Source organism: Rutidosis leptorrhynchoides, chromosome 9, assembly GCF_046630445.1.
Source record: "Rutidosis leptorrhynchoides isolate AG116_Rl617_1_P2 chromosome 9, CSIRO_AGI_Rlap_v1, whole genome shotgun sequence".
NCBI classification, from domain to species: domain Eukaryota; kingdom Viridiplantae; phylum Streptophyta; class Magnoliopsida; order Asterales; family Asteraceae; genus Rutidosis; species Rutidosis leptorrhynchoides.
In genome coordinates this window covers 202,228,088-202,252,987 of record NC_092341.1, presented here as the reverse complement: position 1 = coordinate 202,252,987, position 24,900 = coordinate 202,228,088, and the positions used below count along the sequence as shown (strand labels likewise).

The 24,900-nt window shown below is 35.8% G+C and overlaps 3 protein-coding genes across 3 annotated transcripts; all 3 read left to right on the top strand.

The window, feature by feature from the left end:
- The first annotated feature begins 8,572 nt into the window (after window positions 1-8,572).
- LOC139868497 (uncharacterized) lies at window positions 8,573-9,162 on the top strand. The gene is made up of 2 exons (XM_071856833.1): window positions 8,573-8,605; window positions 8,689-9,162. Exons 1-2 carry the CDS (start codon window positions 8,573-8,575, stop codon window positions 9,160-9,162), a joined length of 507 nt encoding a protein of 168 aa, XP_071712934.1.
- Window positions 9,163-9,227: 65 nt separating this feature from the next.
- Window positions 9,228-10,058, top strand: LOC139868496 (uncharacterized). The gene has a single exon (XM_071856831.1). The coding sequence runs from the start codon at window positions 9,228-9,230 to the stop codon at window positions 10,056-10,058; it is 831 nt and encodes a 276-aa protein (XP_071712932.1).
- Window positions 10,059-10,070: 12 nt separating this feature from the next.
- LOC139868495 (uncharacterized) lies at window positions 10,071-10,748 on the top strand. The gene has a single exon (XM_071856830.1). It carries the CDS (start codon window positions 10,071-10,073, stop codon window positions 10,746-10,748), a length of 678 nt encoding a protein of 225 aa, XP_071712931.1.
- The last annotated feature ends 14,152 nt before the right edge of the window (window positions 10,749-24,900 follow it).

The following is a 24,900-nucleotide window of genomic DNA, read 5'->3' as shown; positions in this document are numbered from 1 at the left end:
CTAGTTTTACAAGAAACCTTGGGAACCCGCTTAGACATGAGTACCGCGTACCACCCACAAACTGACGAACCGAGCAAACGAACGATTTACGTCTTGGAAAGACATCTCACAAACTCGTATTGTCACCTTTAGTAGATCACTCTTACAACAGTAGTTACCACTCGTGTGTTCACGCGCACTTTTCGAAACCTTATATGACCGCTAATGTCATACCCATGTTCATTTAACCAAAGCATCAACCACCGAAATCTGAACTCCATCAAGAAACAACAATTGAGATCGTTCAAGTCCGAGAAGGGCTCGAGACAACCCATTGTCGCCAGAAGAGTTATACCAAACTTAGAGGAGAACCTCACAAATCCCAGTGTGTAATCGCGTAATATTGAGAACCCGCACCTTGGAAGGGTGTAATCCGTTTCGGGAATCAGGGAAAGTTAAACCCACGACATGTTAACCCTTTTGAAACCTTGGGGCGTATTGGAACCGCTCCCTACCGTTTAGAACTTCCGACTCAATTAAGTTTCCGTTTACCCTACATTTCGTGTAACAAACTTAGAAACGTGTCCTGCGGAACAGGAACGTGCAATCCTGCTGGATACATCAACTATCGATGACAAACTTCTCTTCATAGGAAAACCAGTTGAAACTGGGGATCGTAAAAACCGAACCTTAATGCAACATAAAACCCTGACTATCCAAATTCATGAGAACCCTCAAGAACGTACTTTCACTTATTCATAGCATTGACAACGTAAAGTCTCGAGTAAGAGATATCGACTACTACTTCCAACTAAATTTCGGGACGAAATTTCTTATGAGTTGTGGATAATGTAACATCCCGCGTTTTTCCGTTAAATTTATTTTTAACACCGTCTTTTTCTTTTAAATAATACCTTTCGTTATTTAAATTCGTAGTCTCCGTTGACTAACGTTCATAATAATTCCGTCATTTAATTATAACATCTCTCGTTAACTTGCGTTTTAAAATATTCGATCGGTTAAATCCCGCACCCGCTTTGAAACTCGAGGGACCGGAGTTGCCAAATGGGCAAACTAGTTGACTAGGTCAACTAGTCAACCCATTTCATCCATTCCATCATCTCCCTCATCCCTTTTCTCTCCATCTCAAGAACACACACACAAATCCATTCCATTCATTCATCATCTAAATTCAATCTTGGAAGCTCACAACAAATCCGATTACATATTTGGAATCCTCTCTTCATCCTCTACAATTTGATACCAACTTCATCTCGTTTGGGTAACATTTCTAAAACTCTAGATTTCTCTAAATTCGTGTTTTTGATTTGAAATGGTGTTAGTTAGTGTCTATGGCTCGAGTCTAACATGAATATATGTTTGGTTTGCTCGATTTGTTGTTTTTGGAGTAACTAGCATGAACTTGAAATGGGTGTGCTTAATCCTTGATTTTGGATGAGTTAATGTTGTTAGATTGTTAAAGTGCATGTTTTAATTGTGTTACTAGTATCACTAGCTTCGTTTTGATGCGTAGGTTGATTAAGAAAACTTCAAAAACATGAATATTGATTTTGTGATGTTTGACTAGGGTTTGATAGTTCTTGACATGAACTTTTGATGCTTGAATGCCATGGAATGTTAATTGTTAGTGATTAGTTGTAATGTATGCTTAATTACCTTCGAAACGGCATATCGTATGTGTAAATTGGATTCCCGAATCATAAAATACGTTTTACGAACTTGAAACTTTGAAAATAAACCTTTCTTGATCAATTGACGAGTTTTCGGTTATTGTAAATGATGTTTTTGATTGATGAGATGTGGTTAGTTGTATTCCTCGTCAAAATACCTTTTCAACGATATATAGTATGCATTTTGGATGTTTTCGGTTCATAAAATATGTTAATTTGAGTTTTGGTTCGTGACTTGGACCATTTTTCTGCAAACTGCATGTTTCCCAGGTATTGCGCGCTGCGCATATACCCGCGCGCCGCGCAGAATTTGAAATCCCAAATGTTTGCCTTCGTGGTTAAGTTCTGACCAGGATTTACACTTGGGTGCGCGCCGCGCAACCCATTGCGCGCCGCGCATATGCCCAGCTCATTTTTTGTTTTTATTTTTCCTTTCACAAAATGTTTCCCGCTTAACCGTAACTCCGATTAACATGAAACTTGGCCATTCTGCTCATAAATGATTTCTCATCATGGGAAAATTGTCGGATACCCGACCCGATCCCGTTGACCTTGACTTTGACCAAGTTTGACTTTTAGTCAAACTTAACCAAACGATTATACAATCGTTCTAACATACTTAACTACTTGTATCGTGCATGAAACTTGACAAATTGATTCACATGCTATATAAATCGAGTCGTAACGAGCCATAGGACTAATTGAACATCTTTGACCAATCGTGACTATCGTTATTGATACAACCTATTTGTTTAGGTCAAGACTAGCATTGTTCTTTGCACACATTTACTTGTTGAAGTACTATACTACTCGTGCATTCAAGGTGAGATCATAGTCCCACTTTTACTCTTTTTGAACTTATATTGGGATGAGAAAACATAAACGATTCTTTTGAACTAAGTGAACACAAGAACGGGAAAACAAACATTCTACATACGAGTTTAGAACAAAAATCCTCAATTCGATTATCATTAGTTACACTTGCCGGGTGTAAGCGAGAACTTATGTTATATGGCCATATGGGTTGACAACCCTCATCTCTGACGGTTCGCTACCGTCTACGGATGAAATATATTTTCGAGAATCAGTGTTGTTCTAGCACTAAGTGATGGGGTATACAATGGAAGGAATGTTAAGCTTTGATAATTGGGTGCTCGTGAAACAAACTTTTGGAATGTATTACTATTATTTCATTGATGCAAATCTTGTGGTTCACTTGTACTTACTTACTTAAACCTATGATTTCACCAACGTTTTCGTTGACAGATTTCTATGTTTTTCTCAGGTCTTGCACGATATGTGAAACATGCTTCCGCTTACTATTTGATACTTGCATCCGATGTCGAGTATACATGCATTTCATGGAGCGTCTTTTGACTTTACTTTAAACCGGGTCGCCTAGATTTCAATCGTATCTATAACGTTGTAACTTAACTTTTGGTTGAACAATTCTTGTAAACTTTGAAACAATCTTTATTTTGAAATGAAGGCGACATATTTTGGTCAAACGTTATCTTAAAGACTTATAATCAGGTAATGGGACCCACGTAGCCGACGCCGTCACTTGACGATTTGTCGGGGTCGCTACAGTCGTCCAGTCCGGTTGGGGTTGTCAGGCCCGATAGATCTATCAACAGGATTCGCGTTTACAATACCGCTGTAAATAATAGTTACCAAGCTACAGGGAAGTATGCCAGTGGTACAACTCAACGTAGAATATATTTTTCAGTTACTTGTGTCCATATCGTAAAACATAAAATACATGTATTCTCATCCCAAAATATTTAGAGTTTAAAAGTGGGACTATATACTCACTTTCGTCTTGAAGATATGTAATTTTGACTTGGTCTCCGATTGATATCACGAACCTATCCATATATAATATATCAATACCTTTTCTTTTTAAACAAACGTCACATATATATACTTATAATACTTTTAATACTTTTAATAATTCCTTAGTCCGTAGTTAGCAGTCCGATGTTAGTAATTCAATTTTAATGGTTCATATTTAGGTGTTTAATAAATAAAACCCCCATCGAAATAAATAAAACCCCATCGTATTTGTATTGGTCGGGATTAATCTTGACCCATGGTACCGGTGTTGTCAAATGACGTGTTGCGTACATAAAGTACCGGTGTTGTCAAATGACGTGTTGCGTACAATCATGGGAATCTTATGATTAATCTTCTCGTATTGTTTACGGGTGATCCTGAACTATATAAAATTAAATTATGAGTACATATATATGAAATATTATGTTATTTTAAAAATATGTGATTTATTTAATTTTCTCCAATTATTTTCGTAGCTAAACTAGTCTTAGATATCCGATCTCGTTTTGGTCATAGTTTCTTCGTTACAACTCCGTTTTCGTTGGTTCAACTTGCCACTTCCTTGGATCGAGTCCCTCTTTAAGAATATGAACTGTAAATACCTTAGTTTGTATTCGAAATCACAGGTCATAGGTCAAACTTTAGTGAAACTTATGAAGTTAATCATTTTTGTTACAAAAATATCATTTAATGACCATTTTTCTAAAAATACTTATACTTTGAATTAAATCATGAAATTTTTATGTGTTAACATATTCATAAGAAATATCATTTTTTCCAGAATATAAACCTCCAATTCAAAGTTCAAGATGGTTTTTAATTATCCAACCCCAAACAGCCCCCGGTTGCACTCCGACGTCGTAAAAACAGTTTTTAAGGTGTTCTTTGAAAAACCAAGTTATACCTTGTTAAATTAGCATATATTTATGTTATATTACAGGTCTTGAAGTATTTTAAAAGTTAAGTTAGAAGGATCTATTTAATTTGCAAACAAGTTTGAAAACATTCAAACTATGTTCTTGTTGTTAAAATTTTATACCACAAAATAAGATAGCTATATATATATGAATCGAATAAGGTTATGAACAAAGTTACTACCTCAAGTTACTTGGACAAGATTGCTGTAAAAGAGGAGTAAGAACCTAGAACCAAAAGGGTGATGGAATTGGATGAAAGATTGGAAGTAAACTTGTGTTCTTGGAAGGATTCTTGAAGTGTTTTTGTAAGAGTTTTCTTATGGTGATTAAGTGATGTTTTTATGGCTAGATCTTCATGGATACTAGCTGAATGGTTATGGAATTTCTTAAGAGTGTGTTTTTGGTTAAAGAAATGAGGTAATAAAATTTGAAAATGGAAGATGTATTTAAGGCCATAAAAACATGATTAATGGAAAAACATGAACAAAATTTCATGTTGTATTTTTATGTAATTAGTCATACTAAACATCAAAAGTAGTTACCTTATACATAAGGCATGAACAAGAGAGTTACCTTATACATAAGGCATGAACAAGGTCTGGTTGGTGGTGATTTGATGTGTATATACCAATAGTAAATACGTATAGAAGCTAGGTATGATACGAGTACATATACTCTAGATATACGTATAGAAAATCTTGTGAAAAATGGAATGAGGATTCAAATATAGCTATCTTTTGTGAATACACTTATATTGTTTTATGTATTTAAGTCCTTAAAAAGTGATTAAATACATTACTTATACGATATATGTATAAACATTATAGGTCATAAGTATTTATGTCAATTAACGTTACGTATGGTTATCGTTTTGAAAACTTAAGTTAGTAGTTTCAAAATATTCTTATAACTTATTGTTATTAATACAAAATAAGATATTATAACATTCTTAGATCATGTTAAATATGTATGTATACATATATATACACAAACGTATAATTATCATATATTGTATAGTTCGTGATATCATCGGTCAAACTAGACGGTCAAACGTTGTGTAAACTCTTTTCAAAAACATAAATCTCATCAATTTGGATTGCTTATCATGTTGGTAAGGTTTAATTTATGTAAATATTATTCTTATAAGTATAGAACGATCGAAAAAGTGCGGGTCATTACAGCTGTGGTTTTCGCATCGTTCTTACGTTGTTCAGGCTGTTCACCATTCTCAGCCCTGTTAATTTTTTGCCTTTTCATTGTTTGGTAATTTCCGTTATGAGGAGTTCTCGAAAAAGGAAAAAAAACTCACCCAATTCGAATGTGGTTGGTGGTGCTGTGTTAGAAAGTGTTGGACCTTCAGACCTAGAAGTTGTTTCCTATAAACAATCTAAGAAAAGGGTTTCTCTACGTAAGGCACATGCCAGTGCTTCAGCTTCTTCTCATGGTATGATATTGTTTTTTATTCTAATTTTTTGTCACTGAAATTGTTTTTTACAAGTTTAAACAGATATCTGTTTGTGCAGTTTCTGTTAGCTTTTCCCTTCATGCTCAGTTGACACCCATATATACTATCTCTGCACCCTTTGATGTGTCAGGTAAATCGAGTTTCTAACTATATGTATGCTATTTTAGTGTAAGTTGCATTATCTTTGGCTTATGTTGTCTTTTGTTTCTATGCTGTTCTACTTTAACTTTCACTATCTGTGGATTATGTTGTCTTTTGTTTCTTTTTGCTTTTCATATATGTATGTTGTCTTTCATATATGCATGTTGTCTTTTATATGTGTATGGTTGTTGAGTGCAAGAGCCACTACAATTGGAATCTTTAGACATTTACTAGCCTAAAAATTCCCTATGCCTCATGTTTTGTGTTATTTGTTTGCTGTTTTTGTGCTTCATTTAATTGTGTCAAATTTGGTTTTTCATCTTTTGTAAACTACCGATTTGAGGCTGCAATGTGTATTTTTTTTATTTGTTGTGGTTGTTGAGTGCAAGAGGCACTAGAATTTGAATCTTTAGATATTTACTAGCGTGAAAATTCCATGTGCTCTGATGGAATTACCTGCACTTGGGCAGTTCTAGAAAATAGTTTTATTTTAATGGCGGTCATCGTTGTTGACTTTGTAAGTTATTAATTTTGTCACCTCTGTTTTTTTCTTTTGTAAAATGCCAAATTGAGACTGCAATGGGTATTTGTTTTTTTTTTTTTTTTGTGGTTGTTGAGTGCAAGAGGCACTAGAGTTGGAATCTTTGGATATTTACTAGCCTGGAAATTCCATGTACTCTGAGTGGATTACCTGCACTTTGTCATTTTTAGAAAAATAGTTATTTTTAATGGTGGTTATCGTTGTTGAGTGTGCGAGTTATTTGCCCGTTTTCATGTGTGTTTATATATTATTATATATGCTCTTTGACAATTGCCTTGTATTCATGCAGGCGTATCTCCTTTATATCGTGATTCAGGGGACTGCACGTCCGTTTGTATGTAGTGCGGGGCTTTGTTCTGGCGCGCTGAACCTGTTAAGTCATATTTCAGAGACAAACATCTTCATTATCACCGCTGCTGTGAAAATGGCCACGTCTATTTACCACGCTATGAAGATCCTCCTGCAGAATTTATGCATTTGTTAGAAACTCCTGCTTTCATTTATAATGTTCGTGCCTACAACTAGATGTTCAGCATGACGTCCTTTGGCGCTCGTATTGATGAAACTGTTAACGATGTCCGTTCTCCTTACATTTTCAAGATCTCTGGCCAGATTTATCATTGGCTCGGTAGTTTGTGTCCTGAACAGGGGAACCCCCTCAGGTTTCTGCAGCTTTACATTTATGATACGGATCACGAAGTTGAAAACCGAATGGGCCATTTTGGGGGACGTGATTCAGTTGGTGAAGTTGCTGGATTCAAATAATGCACTAGTCAATTTGTTTCGCACCGCGAGGGATAAGTGTGCTGCCAGCGAGGTACCTACTTTCAAAGTTTTCTTGTATAGTTTGAGCGGGTCAAGCCAACATGCACTGCCTACTTCGAATGCAATAGGCGCTATTGTTTTTGACTCTAGCCCACAATCTATTTCTGATTACGACGTGGTAATCAAGCCTCGGTCTCAGCTTCCCAGGCGAGTTAATAAGCTGCATTCGTTATATATGTCACTTCAATTCCCGTTGATGTTCTTTTTCGGTGAACCTGGTTTTCACCCGGATCTGAAGCTGCGCGCAGCCTCAGGTTCGAAGGGCGCCCGTGTTAGAAAAATGTCGATGAACAAGTTTTACGGCTACCAAATTCATGATAGGCTTCAGAGTTACAATCTGATTTTGAGGCTGGGTCGTCTATTTCAGCAGTATGTGGTGACGACATATTACATCATCGAGCTCGACCGAATGGACTACATCAGAAACAAGCAGAACGATATACGGGCCGAGTACCTTTCTGGGTTGTATGACGCTATCGATAGAGGTGATAAAACTGGTTCTGATGTCGGTAGCATGAAGATTCTTCCTGCTTCATTCACTGGTGGACCACGTTATATGTACAGTCATTATCTCGATGCTTTGGCAATTTCACACGTTTTTGGAAACCAGGCATTTTTTGTAACTTTCACGTGTAATGCAAAGTGGCCAGAAATTGCTACGTACCTGAAGCCTTTTCCTCACCTTTCGCCTTCAGACCGAGCCGATATAGTCGCTCGTGTGTTCCACATGAAGGTCAATGAGTTTATAAACTTTTTCAAGGACGAGCGGCCTCTTGGCCATGTTCGCAGAGGTACTATTGCACACGCAGAATTGCAATTTCCTCTTTACTTTATGAATGTTGCATGTTTTGTTGTTGCCAATTCACTGACACTATTCTCTTTGCTTCTTGCAGTTTTGTATGCGATTGAATTTCAGAAAAGAGGCCTGCCAGATTCTGGGACAATTTGGTTTAGGTGCACTCCTCGGTTTCTACAGCTATCAGGGACAATTTAGACGACTACATAAGTGCAGAACTGCCTGACCCCAGAATTGATTTTCCCGGTAATGCAGTCATATCTGCAACTATGATGCATGGCCCATGTGGCCTTTCCAATAAGCGGGCATCATGCAATCAAAATTTTTTATGTTCAAAAAAGTTCCCAAAGTAATACATTAACAAGACGTACTTTGATGACAATGGTCGTGCTCACTACTGCAGGCGTAGTACCGGTATATATACAACGCGTGTTGGTGTCCATCTCGATAACAGCTATGTTGTTCCTTACAATATGGTACTATGTATGACTTTTCAGGCTCACATAAACGTTGAATGTTGTGGTATGACGAGCCTCATTAAATACCTGTTCAAGTATATTTCAAAAGGCACCGACTGTGTGGCTGTTTGTATAGCAAAACCCATAGGCAGTGACAGCCGCCAATCACAGCAGCAGACGCAACCAATTGATGAAATTAAAAACTTTATAGATGCTTGGTTCATTTGTCCTCACGAAGCCTGTTGGCGGATTTTTAACTTCCCGATTCATCATCGGGAACCTGCTGTCCAGATTCTGGCAGTTCATCTTGAAAATATGCAGCTGGTAAAGTTTCCGGGCAAGCAACCCCTGCGTGCTATTGTTGAAAACAGCGAAGCCAAAAAAACTACTCTCACTGAGTGGCTTAATTATAATGCATCTTCATTTAACGGAAGCCACCTTACATATTTGGATTTCCCAACCGAATTTGTTTGGTACGAGTCAAAAAAAGTTGGCAGCGCAGAGCAAACCTAAAGAAACCATCAATTGGCAGGATATCGTATATACATCCCGCTTATGGAGAAGCATTTTTTCTAAGGATGCTTTTGTGCCATCAAAAGGGGTGCGAGAGCTTTGCAGATATTAGAACAGTCAACAAGATCCTTCATAATACATACCGGTCTGCGTGTGAAGCGGCTGGGTTACTCAGTGATGATAGAGAGTGGTCAACGGTACTAGAAGAAGCATCCGTATCTGCCACGTCGTCTCAGTTACGCTCTTTTTTTGCGCACATTTTGTCTTATTGCACTGTTACGAACCCACTTGCTATTTGGGAAAATCACTGGAAACTAATGGGTGATGATATACCGCTTTGTGCAGCTGCCAATTTAAATATGTCCCACTTGCATATAAACACCGATGACCTACATAACTTTGTCCTATATGAGGTAGAGATCCTTCTGAAGCAGTGTTCGAAATCGATTTCCGATTTCACATTACCATCGCTGCCAGCTGACCTGCTCGCAGATTTGGCCAACCGTCTTATCATGGAGGAGAGAAACTATGATCGTGCAGCTTTAAACGCCGAATGCCTGGAACTCGAACGTCAAATGAATTCAAAGCAAAAGCAAATTTACGATCTTATAACAAGCGCTTCGTTGAATGAACAGACTGAACATGTAATTGTATACGGGCACGGTGGCACTGGGAAGACATTCTTATGGAAAGCCATAATCACAGCGCTGAGATCTAGAGGTAAGATAGTTATTGTTGTTTCATCATCTGGCATCGCATCTCTACTTCTACCTTCGGGAAGAACCGCACATTCTCGATTCAAACTACCGCTGGTCATAACCAATGAATTGATGTGCAACTTCAAGAAAAATACCCAGATGGCGACATTACTGCAGAACACAGACCTTATTGTATGAGATGAGGCACCAATGAATGATAAGCGCTGTTTCAAAGCTCTTGATAGGAGCCTTCGAGATATTTTAGGAAACACTGAAGAATTTTTTGGGGGTAAGTCTGTGATACTTGGTGGTGACTTTAAACAAACGTTACCTATTCTGACAAAAGGAGGGAAATCAGCTATCCTTGGTCCTTGTATTACAACTTCACATTTGTGGCAGCGATTCAAGGTTTTCATACTTGCAGAAAACATGCAACTACTTAGGCCAGGGCTGACACCATCAATGAGGGTGCAGAACGCAGAATTTTCGGAGTGGTTGTTGAGGGTAGGAAATGGTGAAATTGGTGTGCCTGACACAGAGGACCCGTTGAATAGTCGTTGGGTACAAATCCCTGATCAGTTCTGTATTGCTGATGATGAAAATGGATTGGCCAATCTTATTTCTTTTATTTACCCTCGTGAATCGCTGCAAAATCCATCCGCAGATGACCTGCAGCAAAAAGCAATTGTCTATCCCAAGAACGACGCTGCCGATACGATAAACAGCTTAATCATCGATATGGTTGATGGTCCAGTTACAACTTACTGTAGCTACGACACTGCAACTCCACATGGAAATGACGGTGGTGAGGCGGAGTTGCTCTACCCTGCAGAATATCTAAATACGCTGAACTACCCTGGGTTTCCACCGCATGAGCTGCATTTATAAAAGGGTTTACCAGCCATTCTGCTTCGCAACATTAATATAGCAGGTGGGCTTTGTAATGGCACCCGAATGATAATTACGCAGATGTTAGCCAAGTCAGTGGAAGCTGAAATTATTACGGGCACCCGCGTCGGTGAGAAGGTCTTTTTCCCAAGAATGAGCCTTATCCACAAGGAACCAACGTTGCCGTTCATTCTGAAGAGACAACAATTCCTGTTAAAAATCTCATACGTGATGACTATAAACAAAAGCCAGGGTCAATCTGTAGTAACCCGAACTTTACCATGTTTATATGTATTAAATGAAATTTTTATTTACATGATTAAGTGTTTCCAACATGTTAAGCAATCAAACTTGTTAAGACTTGATTAATTGAAATAGGTTTCATATAGACAATTGCCCACCCAAGTTGACCGGTGATTCATGAACTTTAAAACTTGTAAAAACTATATGATGTCATATATATGGATATATATAGTTAACATGGTATTATGATAAGTAAACATATCATTAAGTATATTAACAATGAACTACATATGTAAAAACAAGACTACTAACTTAAGGATTTCGAAACGAGGCATATATGTAACGATTATCGTTATAATGACATTTAATTGTATATATTTATCATATTAAGATATATTAATAAATCATAATATCATGATAATGTAATAATTTAACATCTCTTTAGATATAATAAACAATGGGTTAACAACATTTAACAAGATCGTTAACCTAAAGGTTTCAAAACAACACTTACATGTAACGACTAACGATGACTTAACGACTCAGTTAAAATGTATATACATGTAGTGTTTTAATATGTATTCATACACTTTTGAGAGACTTCAAGACACTTATCAAAGTACTTCTACTTGACAAAAATGCTTACAATTACATCCTCATTCATTTTCATCAACAATTCTACTCGTATGCACTCGTATTTGTACTCGTACAATATCCAGCTTCTAAATGTATTTACTATTGGTATATATACTCCAATGATTAGCTCTTAGTAGCCCTTGTGAGTCACATAACATATGTGGGAACCATCATTTGGCAACTAGCATGAAATATCTCATAAAATTACAAAAATATTAGTAATCATTCATGACTTATTTACAAGTAAACAAAATTACACAACCTTTATATCTAATCCATATACCAACGACCAAAAACACCTACAAACACTTTCATTCTTCAATTTTCTTCATCTAATTGATCTCTCTCAAGTTCTATCTTCAAGTTCTAAGTGTTCTTCATAAATTCTATAAGTTCTAGTTTCATAAAATCAAGAATACTTCCAAATTTGCTAGCTTACTTCCAATCTTGTAAAGTGATCATCCAACCTCAAGAAATCTTTCTTATTTACAGTAATATATCTTTCTAATACAAGGTAATACTCATATTCAAACTTTAATTCAATTTTTATAACTATAACAATCTTATTTCGAGTGGAAATCTTACTTGAACTTGTTTTCGTGTCATGATTCTGCTTCAAGAACTTTCAAGCCATCCAAGGATCCTTTGAAGCTAGATCTATTTTCCTCATTTCCAGTAGGTTTACCTACTAAAATTAAGGTAGTAATGATGTTAATAACATCATTCGATTCATACATATAAAACTATCTTATTCGAAGATTTAAACTTGTAATCACTAGAACATAGTTTAGTTAATTCTAAACTTGTTCACAAATAAAGCTAATCCTTCTAACTTAACTTTTAAAATCAACTAAACACATGTTCTATATCTATATGATATGCTAACTTAATGATTTAAAACCTGGAAACACGAAAAACACCGTAAAACCGGATATACGCCGTCGTAGTAACACCGCGGGCTGTTTTGGGTTGGTTAATTAAAAACTATGATAAACTTTGATTTAAAATTTGTTCTTCAGGGAAAATGATTTTTCTTATGAACATGAAACTATATCCAAAAATCATGATTAAACTCAAAGTGGAAGTATGTTTTCCAAAATGGTCATCTAGACGTCGTTCTTTCGACTGAAATGACTACCTTTACAAAAATGACTTGTAACCTGTATTTCCGTCTATAAACTTATACTTTTTATGTTTATATTCATAAACTTAAGTTCATTATGAAACATAGCAACTTGAAACACTCAAAACGGATTTAAAACGAAGAAGTTATGGGTAAAACAAGATTGTATAATTTTTCTTGTTGTAGCTACGTGAAAATTGGTAACAAATCTATATTAATCATATCCTAGCTAACTCATATTGTATTATACATGTATTATAATATATTATGTAATCTTGGGATACCATAGACACGAATACAATTTTTTGACATATCATATCGACCCATCTATATATATATTTCGGAACAACCAAAGGCACTCTATATGCAGTAATGTTGGAGTTAGCTATACAGGGTTGAGGTTGATTCCAAAATATTATATATACTTTGAGTTGTGATCTAGCCTGAGGCTTGTATACACGAGGTCGTGGATTGATTCAAGATAATATATATTGCTTTATTTTCTGTACATCTAACTGTGGACAACTAGTTGTAGGTTACTAACGAGGACAACTGACTTAATAAACTTAAAACAGCAAAACGTATTAAAAATGTTGTAAATATATTTTAAACATACTTTGATATATATGTACATATTTGTTATAGGTTCGTGAATCGACCAGTGGCCAAGTCTTACTTCCCGACGAAGTAAAAAAATCTGTGAAAGTGAGTTATAGTCCTACTTTTAAAATCTAATATTTTGAGATGAGAATACATGCAGTTTTATAAATGTTTTACAAAATAGACACAAGTAAATTAAACTACATTCTATGGCTGGATTATTAAACCGAATATGCCTCGTTTTAGTCTGGTAATCTAAGAATTAGGGAACAGACACCTTAATTGACACGAATCCTAAAGATAGATCTATTGGGCCCAACGAGCCCCATTCAAAGTACCGGATGCTTTAGTACTTCAAATTCATCATGTCCGAAGGGAGTCCCAGAATGATAGGGGATATTCTATATGCATCTTGTTAAGGTCGGTTACCAGGTGTTCACCATATGAATGATTTTTATCTCTATGTATGGGATGTATATTGAAATATGAAATCTTGTGGTCTATTATTACGATTTGATAAATATAGGTTAAACCTATAACTCACCAACATTTTTGTTGACGTTTAAAGCATGTTTATTCTCAGGTGATTATTAAGAGCTTCCGCTGTTGCATACTATTATATGGACAAGATTTGGTGTCAGCATGCTTGTATAATATTGTTTAAAATTGCATTCGAGATTTATTTTGTTGTAACATATTAATATTTTTAAACCAATATGTATTGGTAGTGTGTAAGTGTGATATTTGTTAGATTATCATTTCTAGATAATCTAAGTGGTGTCTTGTTAACCTTGTCGATAAAATAAAGGTTATGGTTTGTTTTAAAAACGAATGCAATCTTTAAAAAACGTCTCATATAGAGGTCAAAACCTCGCAACGAAATCAATTAATATGGAACGTTTATAATCAATATGAACGGGACATTTCAGTTGGTATTCGAGCATTGGTCTTAGAGAACCAGAATTTTTGCATTAGTGTGTTTTACCGAGTTTGTTAGGATGCATTAGTGAGTCTGGACTTCGACCGTGTTTTTCTTCAAAAAACGATTGCTTAACTTTTTTGTTGGAAACTATATATTATTAACATGTAAATATTATGTGATATATTAATCTCTTAACGTGTTTGATATTGTGTGATAGATGTCTACCTCTAGTACAAATCCCATCGACTCACCTAATAATAATGAAGAGTCGAATATACTTTGGTAAGATTCACAAATTCCCGAAGAGGAACCGAAAGAAGATGAACCGGAAGAGGAGGAACCGGAAGAAGAGGAACCGGAAGAGGAGGAACCGAAAGAGGAAGAACCGGAAGAAGAAGAGGTTCCGGAGGAAGAAATATTGATACCTACATTAAATCGGTTAAATAAAAGAAAATCCTCAACCAACGGACCAAAGTCAATAATGGTCAATGGTGTTTCCGCCGAGGAAGCAAAATATTGGGAAGATTACCAATTTTTCGATAAATCGGATCCCGATGAGAATTCTGATGATGTTATAGAAATTACCTCGACCCAATTTAATAAAGCAAAAGAAAATAATAAGGGAAAAGGTATAAAAATAGAGAAACCTGATTCCAACCCCGATGAACTTTATATGTATCGGCAACGTCCGTATTTCCTAAAATGTAACAATAACCCGGGAACCTCTAAACCACCAGGTTTTTCTAAACCATTGTGGAAAACCACAGCTCATAATAGGGGAGCATCATATATCCCTCGGAAATTAGCAAAACAAACCAAGTCCGAAGAAGAAGAAACGAGTGAGTCAGATTAAAGAGTTATAATCATGTTGTGTAATATATGTAATATAGTGTGCTTGTGCTTTTTTTGATAAATGTAAAATTGCTTGTATTGTTGGTTAATTATCTTTTACGAATCTAACCCTCGTCTATTTTTACAGTATAAAAACACAAAATGGACATTAAGGGTAAACAACCGAATATTTTAGAAGACCTACCAGAGGATATGATTGATGAAATCTTGTCTAGAGTCGGTCAGAATTCATCAGCACAATTAGTTATGGCGAAATTAACTAGTCAAACAATTGAAAGACTTTCCAGAAATGCCTTAGTTTATAAAATGCTTTCCTTTGATAGGTGGGGTATATCACATTGGGGAGACCGTAAGTTACGACGTGTTTTCTTTAAAGCGTTAAATGTGGAGAACCCAAATGCAATTTTTCGCTACGGGTTAAGAACCAATTTTGACTCAACATATCCCAACATAGGATTTCGTGAATTAGAAAGAGCTTCTAACATGCAACATAAAGAAGCATTTTATGCTTACGGGTTAGTGATGTTCGCTTCTCACCAAAGTGAGAAAAAGAACATCGGATTACAACTATTAAATGAAACATTCTCACAAGTGACAGACTCAGTAGGTGGGGTAAGAAACAAGGTTTTTAGATTGCTACGAGGCTGTTGGGCATTACGAAACCCTCTTCCTTTTGACGACATTACAACATGTTTCCTAGTCAATAGTCATAATGGTTACTTTCCACAAGATCAAGGATGGGAAGTCATTTTAGTAAAACCAGAATGCATGACCTGTTTCTGGACTTATGAATTACGTGTCTTTATTGCCTTTGCTGAACAACTTCCGTATTAATTAGAATTACCTTTATAGCTGCCATGTAGCAAGTTATTATGTGCTACATTTCATCCTATTTGTATAATAGTGGTATTGTATGTTTGTAAAATATTGTATAAAAGTTTGAACGCGAAATATTATTGTAATAAGTTTTTCATATAGAATCGTAGTAGTTGAATTGTATAATAGCTACTAAGTATGAACTTAACGGGTAGGTACTACCCGAATTATAACTATAAAATGCTAATATGAAGAAAAAGCTTTTATAAATAAGTTCATATTATGCTACGAAATACTATTGACTACTCTTAAATTCTATATGATTAACACAATTCTTTTGGGGTATTTTTGAAGGAAATGGCACCGACGACTCGTCAGAATTTAAACATGAGCGAGGAAGACTTCCGTGTTTTCCTTGCAGCAAACATAGCCACAGTACAGGCTGCGATGCAAAATAACAATAACTCTGGATCTAGCAGTGGAACTAATTCCACAAGAAATCGTGTAGGATGCTCCTACAAAGAATTCACTGCCTGCAAACCTTTGGAATTTGATGGAACCGAAGGACCAATTGGATTGAAAAGGTGGACCGAGAAGGTCAAATCGGTGTTTTCCATAAGTAAGTGTACTGAATAGGACAAAGTTAAGTACACTACGCATACCTTCACAGGTACTGCGTTAACGTGGTGGAACACCTATCTTGAACAGGTAGGACAAAATGATGCTTACACACTACCGTGGTAGGCATTCAAGCAATTGATGAACGAGCAGTACCGTCCTAGAAACGAGTCAATAAGCTCAACGTAGAACTTAGAGAGTTACGAACACAAGGATTCGACATTACCACATATGAATGACGATTCACAGAGTTGTGCCTATTGTGTCCGGGAGCGTTCGAAGATGAAGAAGAGAAGATCGACGCATTTGTAAAAGGGTTACCAGTAAGGATTCAAAAAGATGTGCGTTCACACGAGCCCGCTAACGTACAGAAGGCAAGTCGAATGGCTCATAAACTCATAAATCAGATTGAGGGGAGAATTAAAGAACAGGCGGTCGAAGAAGCCAACACGAAACAACTCAAGAGGTAGTGGGAGGAAAATGGTGACAAGAGTCACCAGTACAACAACAATAACAATTACAACCACAACCGCAACAACAATCGCAACAATAACCGCAATCCTAACAATAACTACAACAAACGTCCCAACAACAACAACAACAACTACAACAACCGTTTCAACAACAATAACAATCCCAACAACAACCTAAATAACAACAAACAACAGAAACAACCATGCTTCAGGTGTGCAGAGTACCATCCGAATGTGTTTTGCACAATAGTTTGCACCAAGTGTAAGAGAAGTGGTCATGGTGCGGCAAAATGTGAGATTTACGGACCAAAGAACAACAAAAATAAAGAAACAAATAAGGTCGGAACAAATAATGCGCGACGTAGTTTGTTATAAATGTGGAAAACCGGGCCACATTATTAGAAATTGCCCAAACCAAGGGAATACTAATGGGCAAGGCCGCGGAAGAGTTTTCAATATTAATGTGGCAGAAGCGCGGGAAGACCCGGAGCTTGTTACGGGTACGTTTCTTATTGACAATACATCTGCTTATGTTTTATTTGATTCGGGTGCGGATAGTAGCTATATGAGTAGAGATTTTTGTGCTAAATTAAGTTGCCCATTGACGCCTTTGGATAGTAAATTTTTATTCGAATTAGCAAACGCTAAATTAATTTCAGCAGATAATATATGTCGGGATAGAGAAATTAAACTGGGGGATGAAACGTTTAAAATTGATTTAATACCAGTTGAGTTAGGGAGTTTTGATGTAATAATTGGCATGGACTGGTTGAAAAAGGTGAGAGCAGAGGTCGTTTGTTACAAAAATACGATTCGCATTATGCGTAAAAAGGGAAAACCTTTAATGGTGTACGGAGAAAAGAACAATGTGAAATTAAATCTTATTAGTAGTTTGAAGGCTGAAAAACTAATAAGAAAAGGTTGTTATGTCATTCTAGCACATATCAAGGAAGTTAAACCTGAAGAAAAGAACATCAGTGATGTTCCCGTCTCAAAAGAATTTCCCGATGTATTTACGAAAGAATTACCGGTATTACCCTCACATCGATCCGTTAAATTTCAAATAGATCTTGTACCAGGAGCTGCACCAATAGCTCGTGCTCCATACAGACTCGCACCCAGCGAAATGAAAGAATTACAAATTCAGTTACAAGAACTTTTAGAGCGTGGTTTCATTCGACCAAGTACATCACCATGGGGAGCTCCTGTTTTGTTTGTCAAGAAGAAGGATGGTACATTTAGGTTGTGTATCGACTACCGAGAGTTGAACAAACTTAACATCAAGAACCGCTACCCACTACCGAGAATCAACGACTTAATTGATCAACTACAAGGCTCGTCGGTTTATTCGAAGATTGATTTACGTTCTGGGTATCATCAAATGCGGGTGAAGGAGGATGATATTCCAAAGACTGCTTTTAGGACGCGTTATGGTCATTACGAGTTTATGGTTATGCCGTTTGGGTTGACCAATGCACCAGCTGTGTTCATGGACCTCATGAACCGAGTGTGTGGACCATACCTTGACAAGTTTGTCATTGTTTTCATCGATGACATACTTATTTACTCAAAGAATGACCAAGAGCATGAAGAACATTTGAGAAAAGTGCTAGAGTTGTTAAGGAAGGAAAAACTGTACGCGAAGTTTTCTAAGTGTGCATTTTGGTTGGAAGAAGTTCAATTTCTCGGTCACATAGTGAACAAAGAAGGTATTCAGGTGGATCCAGCAATGATTGAAACCGTTGAAAAGTGGAAAACCCCGAAAACTCCGAAGCATATACGCCAATTTTTAGGAATGGCTGGTTACTACAGAAGGTTCATCCAAGACTTTTCCAGAATAGCAAAACCCTTGACTGCATTAACGCATAAAGGGAAGAAATTTGAATGGAAAGATGAACAAGAAAAAGCGTTTCAATTGTTAAAGAAAAAGTTAACTACGACACCTATATTGTCATTATCTGAAGGGAATGATGATTTTGTGATATATTTTGATGCCTCAAAGCAAGGTCTCAGTTGTGTATTAATGCAACGAACAAAAGTAATTGCTTATACGTCTAGACAATTGAAGATTCACGAGCAGAATTATACGACGCATGATTTGGAATAAGGCGTGGTTGTTTTTGCATTAAATACTTAGAGGCACTACTTATATGGGGTCAAAAGTATTATATATACCGACCACAAAAGTCTTCAACACATATTTAATCAGAAACAACTGAACATGAGGCAGCGCAGATGGATTGAATTGTTGAATGATTACGACTTTGAAATTCGTTATCACTCGGGGAAGGTAAATGTGTTAGCCGACGCCTTGAGCAGAAAGGACAGAGAACCCATTCGAGTAAAAGCTATGAATATAATGATTCACAATAACCTTACTACTCAAATAAAGGAGGTGCAACAAGGAGTTTTAAAAGAAGGAAATTTAAAGGATGAAATAATCAAAGGATCGGAGAAGCATCTTAATATTCAGGAAGACGGAACCCGGTATAGGGTTGAAAGAATTTAGGTACCAAAATTTGGAGATATGAGAGAAATGGTACTTAGAGAAGCTCATAAAACCAGATACTCAATACATCCTGGAACGGGGAAGATGTACAAGGATCTCAAGAAACATTTTTGGTGACTGGGTATGAAAGCTGATGTTGCTAAATATGTAGAAGAATGTTTGACGTGTTCTAAGGTCAAAGCTGAGCATCAGAAACCATCAGGTCTACTTCAACAACCCGAAATCCCGGAATGGAAATGGGAAAACATTACCATGGATTTCATCACTAAATTGCCAAGGACTGCAAGTGGTTTTGATACTATTTGGGTAATAGTTGATCGTCTCACCAAATCAGCACACTTCCTACCAATAAGAGAAGATGACAAGATGGACAAGTTAGCACGATTGTATTTGAAGGAAGTCGTCTCCAGACATGGAATACCAATCTCTATTATCTCTGATAGGGATGGAAGATTTATTTCAAGATTCTGGCAGACATTACAGTAAGCATTAGGAACTCGTCTAGACATGAGTACTGCCTATCATCCACAAACTGATGGGCAGAGCAAAAGGACGATACAAATGCTTGAAGACATGCTACGAGCATGTGTTATTGATTTTGGAAATAGTTGGGATCGACATCTACCGTTAGCAAAATTTTCCTACAACAACAGCAACCATTCAAGTATTGAGATGGCGCCGTTTGAAGCACTTTATGGTAGAAAGTGCAGGTCTCCAATTTGTTGGAGTGAAGTGGGGGATAGACAGATTACGGGTCCGGAGATAATACAAGAAACTACCGAGAAGATCATCCAAATTCAACAACGGTTGAAAACCGCCCAAAGTCGACAAAAGAGCTACGCTGACATTCAAAGAAAAGATATAGAATTTGAAATTAGAGAGATGGTCATGCTTAAAGTTGCACCTTGGAAAGGCGTTGTTCGATTTGGTAAAAGAGGGAAATTAAATCCAAGGTATATTGGACCATTCAAGATTATTGATCGTGTCGGACCAGTAGCTTACCGACTTGAGTTACCTCAATAACTCGCGGCTATACATAACACTTTCCACGTCTCGAATTTGAAGAAATGTTTTGCTAAAGAATATCTCACTATTCCGTTAGACGAAATCCAAATCAACGAAAAACTTCAATTCATCGAAGAACCCGTCGAAATAATGGACCGTGAGGTTAAAAGACTTAAGCAAAACAAGATACCAATTGTTAAGGTTCGATGAAATGCTCGTAGAGGACCCAAGTTCCCCTGATAACGATAAGATCAGATGAAGAAGAAATACCCGCACTTATTTCCAGAAGATAGGTCAACACCTCCAACTACTTAAAATTTCGAGACGAAATTTATTTAACGGGTAGGTACTGTAGTGACCCGAACTTTTCCATGTTTATATATATTAAATGAAATTGTTATTTACATGATTAAGTGTTTCCAACATGTTAAGCAATCAAACTTGTTAAGACTTGATTAATTGAAATAGGTTTCATATAGACAATTGACCACCCAAGTTGACCGGTGATTCACGAACGTTAAAACTTGTAAAAACTATATGTGTCATATATATGGATATATATATATATATATATATATATATATATATATATATATATATATATATATATATATATATATATATATATATATATATAGTTAACATGCTATTATGATAAGTAAACATATCATTAAGTATATTAATAATGAACTACATATGTAAAAACAAGACTACTAACTTAAGGATTTCGAAACGAGGCATATATGTAACGATTATCGTTGTAATGACATTTAATTGTATATATATCATATTAAGATATATTAATAAATCATAATATCATGATAATGTAATAATTTAACATCTCTTTAGATATAATAAACAATGGGTTAACAAAATTTAACAAGATCGTTAACCTAAAAGTTTCAAAACAACACTTACATGTAACGACTAACGATGACTTAACGACTCAGTTAAAATGTATATACATGTAGTGTTTTAATATGTATTCATACACTTTTGAAAGACTTCAAGACACTTATCAAAGTACTTCTACTTAACAAAAATGCTTACAATTACATCCTCATTCATTTTCATCAACAATTCTACTTGTATGCACTCGTATTCGTACTCGTACAATGCCCAGCTTCTAAATGTATTTACTATTGGTATATACACTCCAATGATCAGCTCTTAGCAGCCCTTGTGAGTCACCTAACACATGTGGGAACCATCATTTGGCAACTAGCATGAAATATCTCATAAAATTACAAAAATATTAGTAATCATTCATGACTTATTTACAAGTAAACAAAATTACACATCCTTTATATCTAATCCATATACCAACGACCAAAAACACCTAAAAACACTTTCATTCTTCAATTTTCTTCATCTAATTGATCTCTCTCAAGTTCTATCTTCAAGTTCTAAGTGTTCTTCATAAATTCTATAAGTTCTAGTTTCATAAAATCAAGAATACTTCCAAGTTTGCTAGCTTACTTCCAATCTTGTAAAGTGATCATACAACCTCAAGAAATCTTTCTTATTTACAGTAAGATATCTTTCTAATACAAAGTAATACTTATATTCAAACTTTTATTCAATTTCTATAACTATAACAATCTTATTTCGAGTGGAAATCTTACTTGAACTTGTTTTCGTGTCATGATTCTGCTTCAAGAACTTCCAAGCCATCCAAGGATCCTTTGAAGCTAGATCTATTTTTTGTCATTTTCATTAGGTTTACCTACTAAAATTAAGGTAGTAATGATGTTCATAACATCATTCGATTCATACATATAAAACTATCTTATTCGAAGATTTAAACTTGTAATCACTAGAACATAGTTTAGTTAATTATAAACTTGTTTACAAATAAAGTTAATCCTTCTAACTTGAATTTTAAAATCAACTAAACACATGTTCTATATCTATATTATATGCAAACATAATGATTTAAAACCTGGAAACACGAAAAACACCGTAAAACCGGATATACGCCGTCGTAGTAACACCGCAGGCTGTTTTGGGTTAGTTAATTAAAAACTATGATAAACTTTGGTTTAAAAGTTGTTCTTCTGGGAAAATGATTTTTCTTATGAATATGAAACTATATCCAAAAATCATGGTTAAACTCAAAGTGGAAGTATGTTTTCCAAAATGGTCATCCAGACGTCGTTCTTTCGACTGAAATGACTACCTTTATAAAAATGACTTGTAACCTATATTTCCCACTATGTTAAGATTCATAAACTTAAGTTCAATATGAAACCATAGCAACTTGAAACACTCAAAACGGATTTAAAACGAAGAAGTTATGGGTAAAACAAGATTGGATAATTTTTCTTGTTGTAGCTACGTGAAAATTGGTAACAAATCTATATTAATCATATCCTAGCTAACTCATATTCTATTATACATGTATTATAATATATTATGTAATCTTGGAATACCATAGACACGAATACAATGTTTTGACATATCATATCGACCCATCTATATATATATTTCGGAATAACCATAGACACTCTATATGCAGTAATGTTGGAGTTAGCTATACAGGGTTGAGGTAGATTCCAAAATATTATATATACTTTGAGTTGTGATCTAGCCTGAGGCTTGTATACACGAGGTCGTAGATTGATTCAAGATAATATATATTGCTTTATTTTCTGTACATCTAACTGTGGACAAATAGTTGTAGGTTACTAACGAGGACAGCTGACTTAATAAACTTAAAACAGCAAAACGTATTAAAAATGTTGTAAATATATTTTAAACATACTTTGATATATATGTACATATTTGTTATAGGTTCGTGAATCGACCAGTGGCCAAGTCTTACTTCCCGATGAAGTAAAAAATCTGTGAAAGTGAGTTATAGTCCCACTTTTAAAATCTAATATTTTGGGATGAGAATACATGCAGTTTTATACACAAGTAAATGAAACTACATTCTATGGCTGGATTATTAAACCGAATATGCCCCTTTTTAGTCTGGTAATCTAAGAATTAGGGAACAGACACCTTAATTGACGTGAATCCTAAAGATAGATCTATTGGGCCCAACGAGCCCCATCCAAAGTACCGGATGCTTTAGTACTTCAAATTCATCATGTTCGAAGGGAGTCCCGGAATGATAGGGGATATTCTATATGCATCTTGTTAAGGTCGGTTACCAGGTGTTCACCATATGAATGATTTTTATCTCTATGTATGGGATGTATATTGAAATATGAAATCTTGTGGTCTATTATTATGATTTGATAAATATAGGTTAAACTTATAACTCATCAACATTTTTGTTGACGTTTAAAGCATGTTTAATCTCAGGTGATTATTAAGAGCTTCCGCTGTTACATGCTATTATATGGACAAGATTTGGTGTCAGCATGCTTGTATAATATTTTTTAAAACTGCATTCGAGATTTATTTTGTTGTAACATATTAATATTTGTAAACCAATATGTATTGGTAGTGTGTAAGTGTGATATTTGTTAGATTATCATTTCTGGATAATCTAAGTTTTGTCTTGTTAACCATGTCGATAAAATAAAGGTTATGGTTTGTTTAAAAACGAATGCAGTCTTTGAAAACGTCTCATATAGAGGTCAAAACCTCGCAACGAAATCAATTAATATGAAACGTTTATAATTAATATGAACGGGACATTTCACAATTACTCAACCAAATCGGAGTTTATCTATCGAAACCTCTATTCGGTCACGGGCAGCTCTATGTTGCGCTATCGAGAGCTACATCACCGGGCGGTTTGAAGCTGCTAATTAAAAAACACAAAGACCACGGTTCTAACGTAACCAAAAATATTGTCTACACAGATTTTTTGTCCGCAATTACTGACTTCGAGGCAGCACCACCTGCCCGTTCCACCTGCTAAAGAAGACCACAGCCACAGATGAATTATGTATATTGTTAATATATATTTATATTTAGTACTAATTATTTTCTTCCTTTTGATAGTATGGTACAAATAATGGGACTTGGGCAACTAATACCGGGTGATAGAGACAGAACAATTACAGAGAGAATCTATCATAAATGGGTGACCTACAGTTATCACAACCAAGCTCCAACTGGTTACTGTTGCATGCTTATCGAAGAAATAGTATTCGCGTCTTGCATCTCTATTAACCTGTTTTCCTCTTTTATTGATACCGTCTGTTTGATGCTCTTTACATGGTGCAGAACTACCCTATGCTTGTGAATATGCAATACAGCGATAAGGAATATTTTGACGAACTTATGCACTTGAACAAGGTGTATGTGATAACAAACTTCTCGACTCATGCTACAACTCGGTGGGAGAAAATATTACCAGGCCCAACGACATTGTCGTTTGATCGTAACACAATTTT

Coding starts and splice junctions, on each gene's coding strand:
- LOC139868495 (XM_071856830.1), top strand. CDS start 10,071: ATGAATGATAAGCGCTGTTTCAAAGCTCTTGATAGGAGCCTTCGAGAT.
- LOC139868496 (XM_071856831.1), top strand. CDS start 9,228: ATGCTTTTGTGCCATCAAAAGGGGTGCGAGAGCTTTGCAGATATTAGA.
- LOC139868497 (XM_071856833.1), top strand. CDS start 8,573: ATGGTCGTGCTCACTACTGCAGGCGTAGTACCG. Junction 8,606..8,688: donor CTACTGCAGGCGTAGTACCG/GTATATATACAA, acceptor ATGACTTTTCAG/GCTCACATAAACGTTGAATG.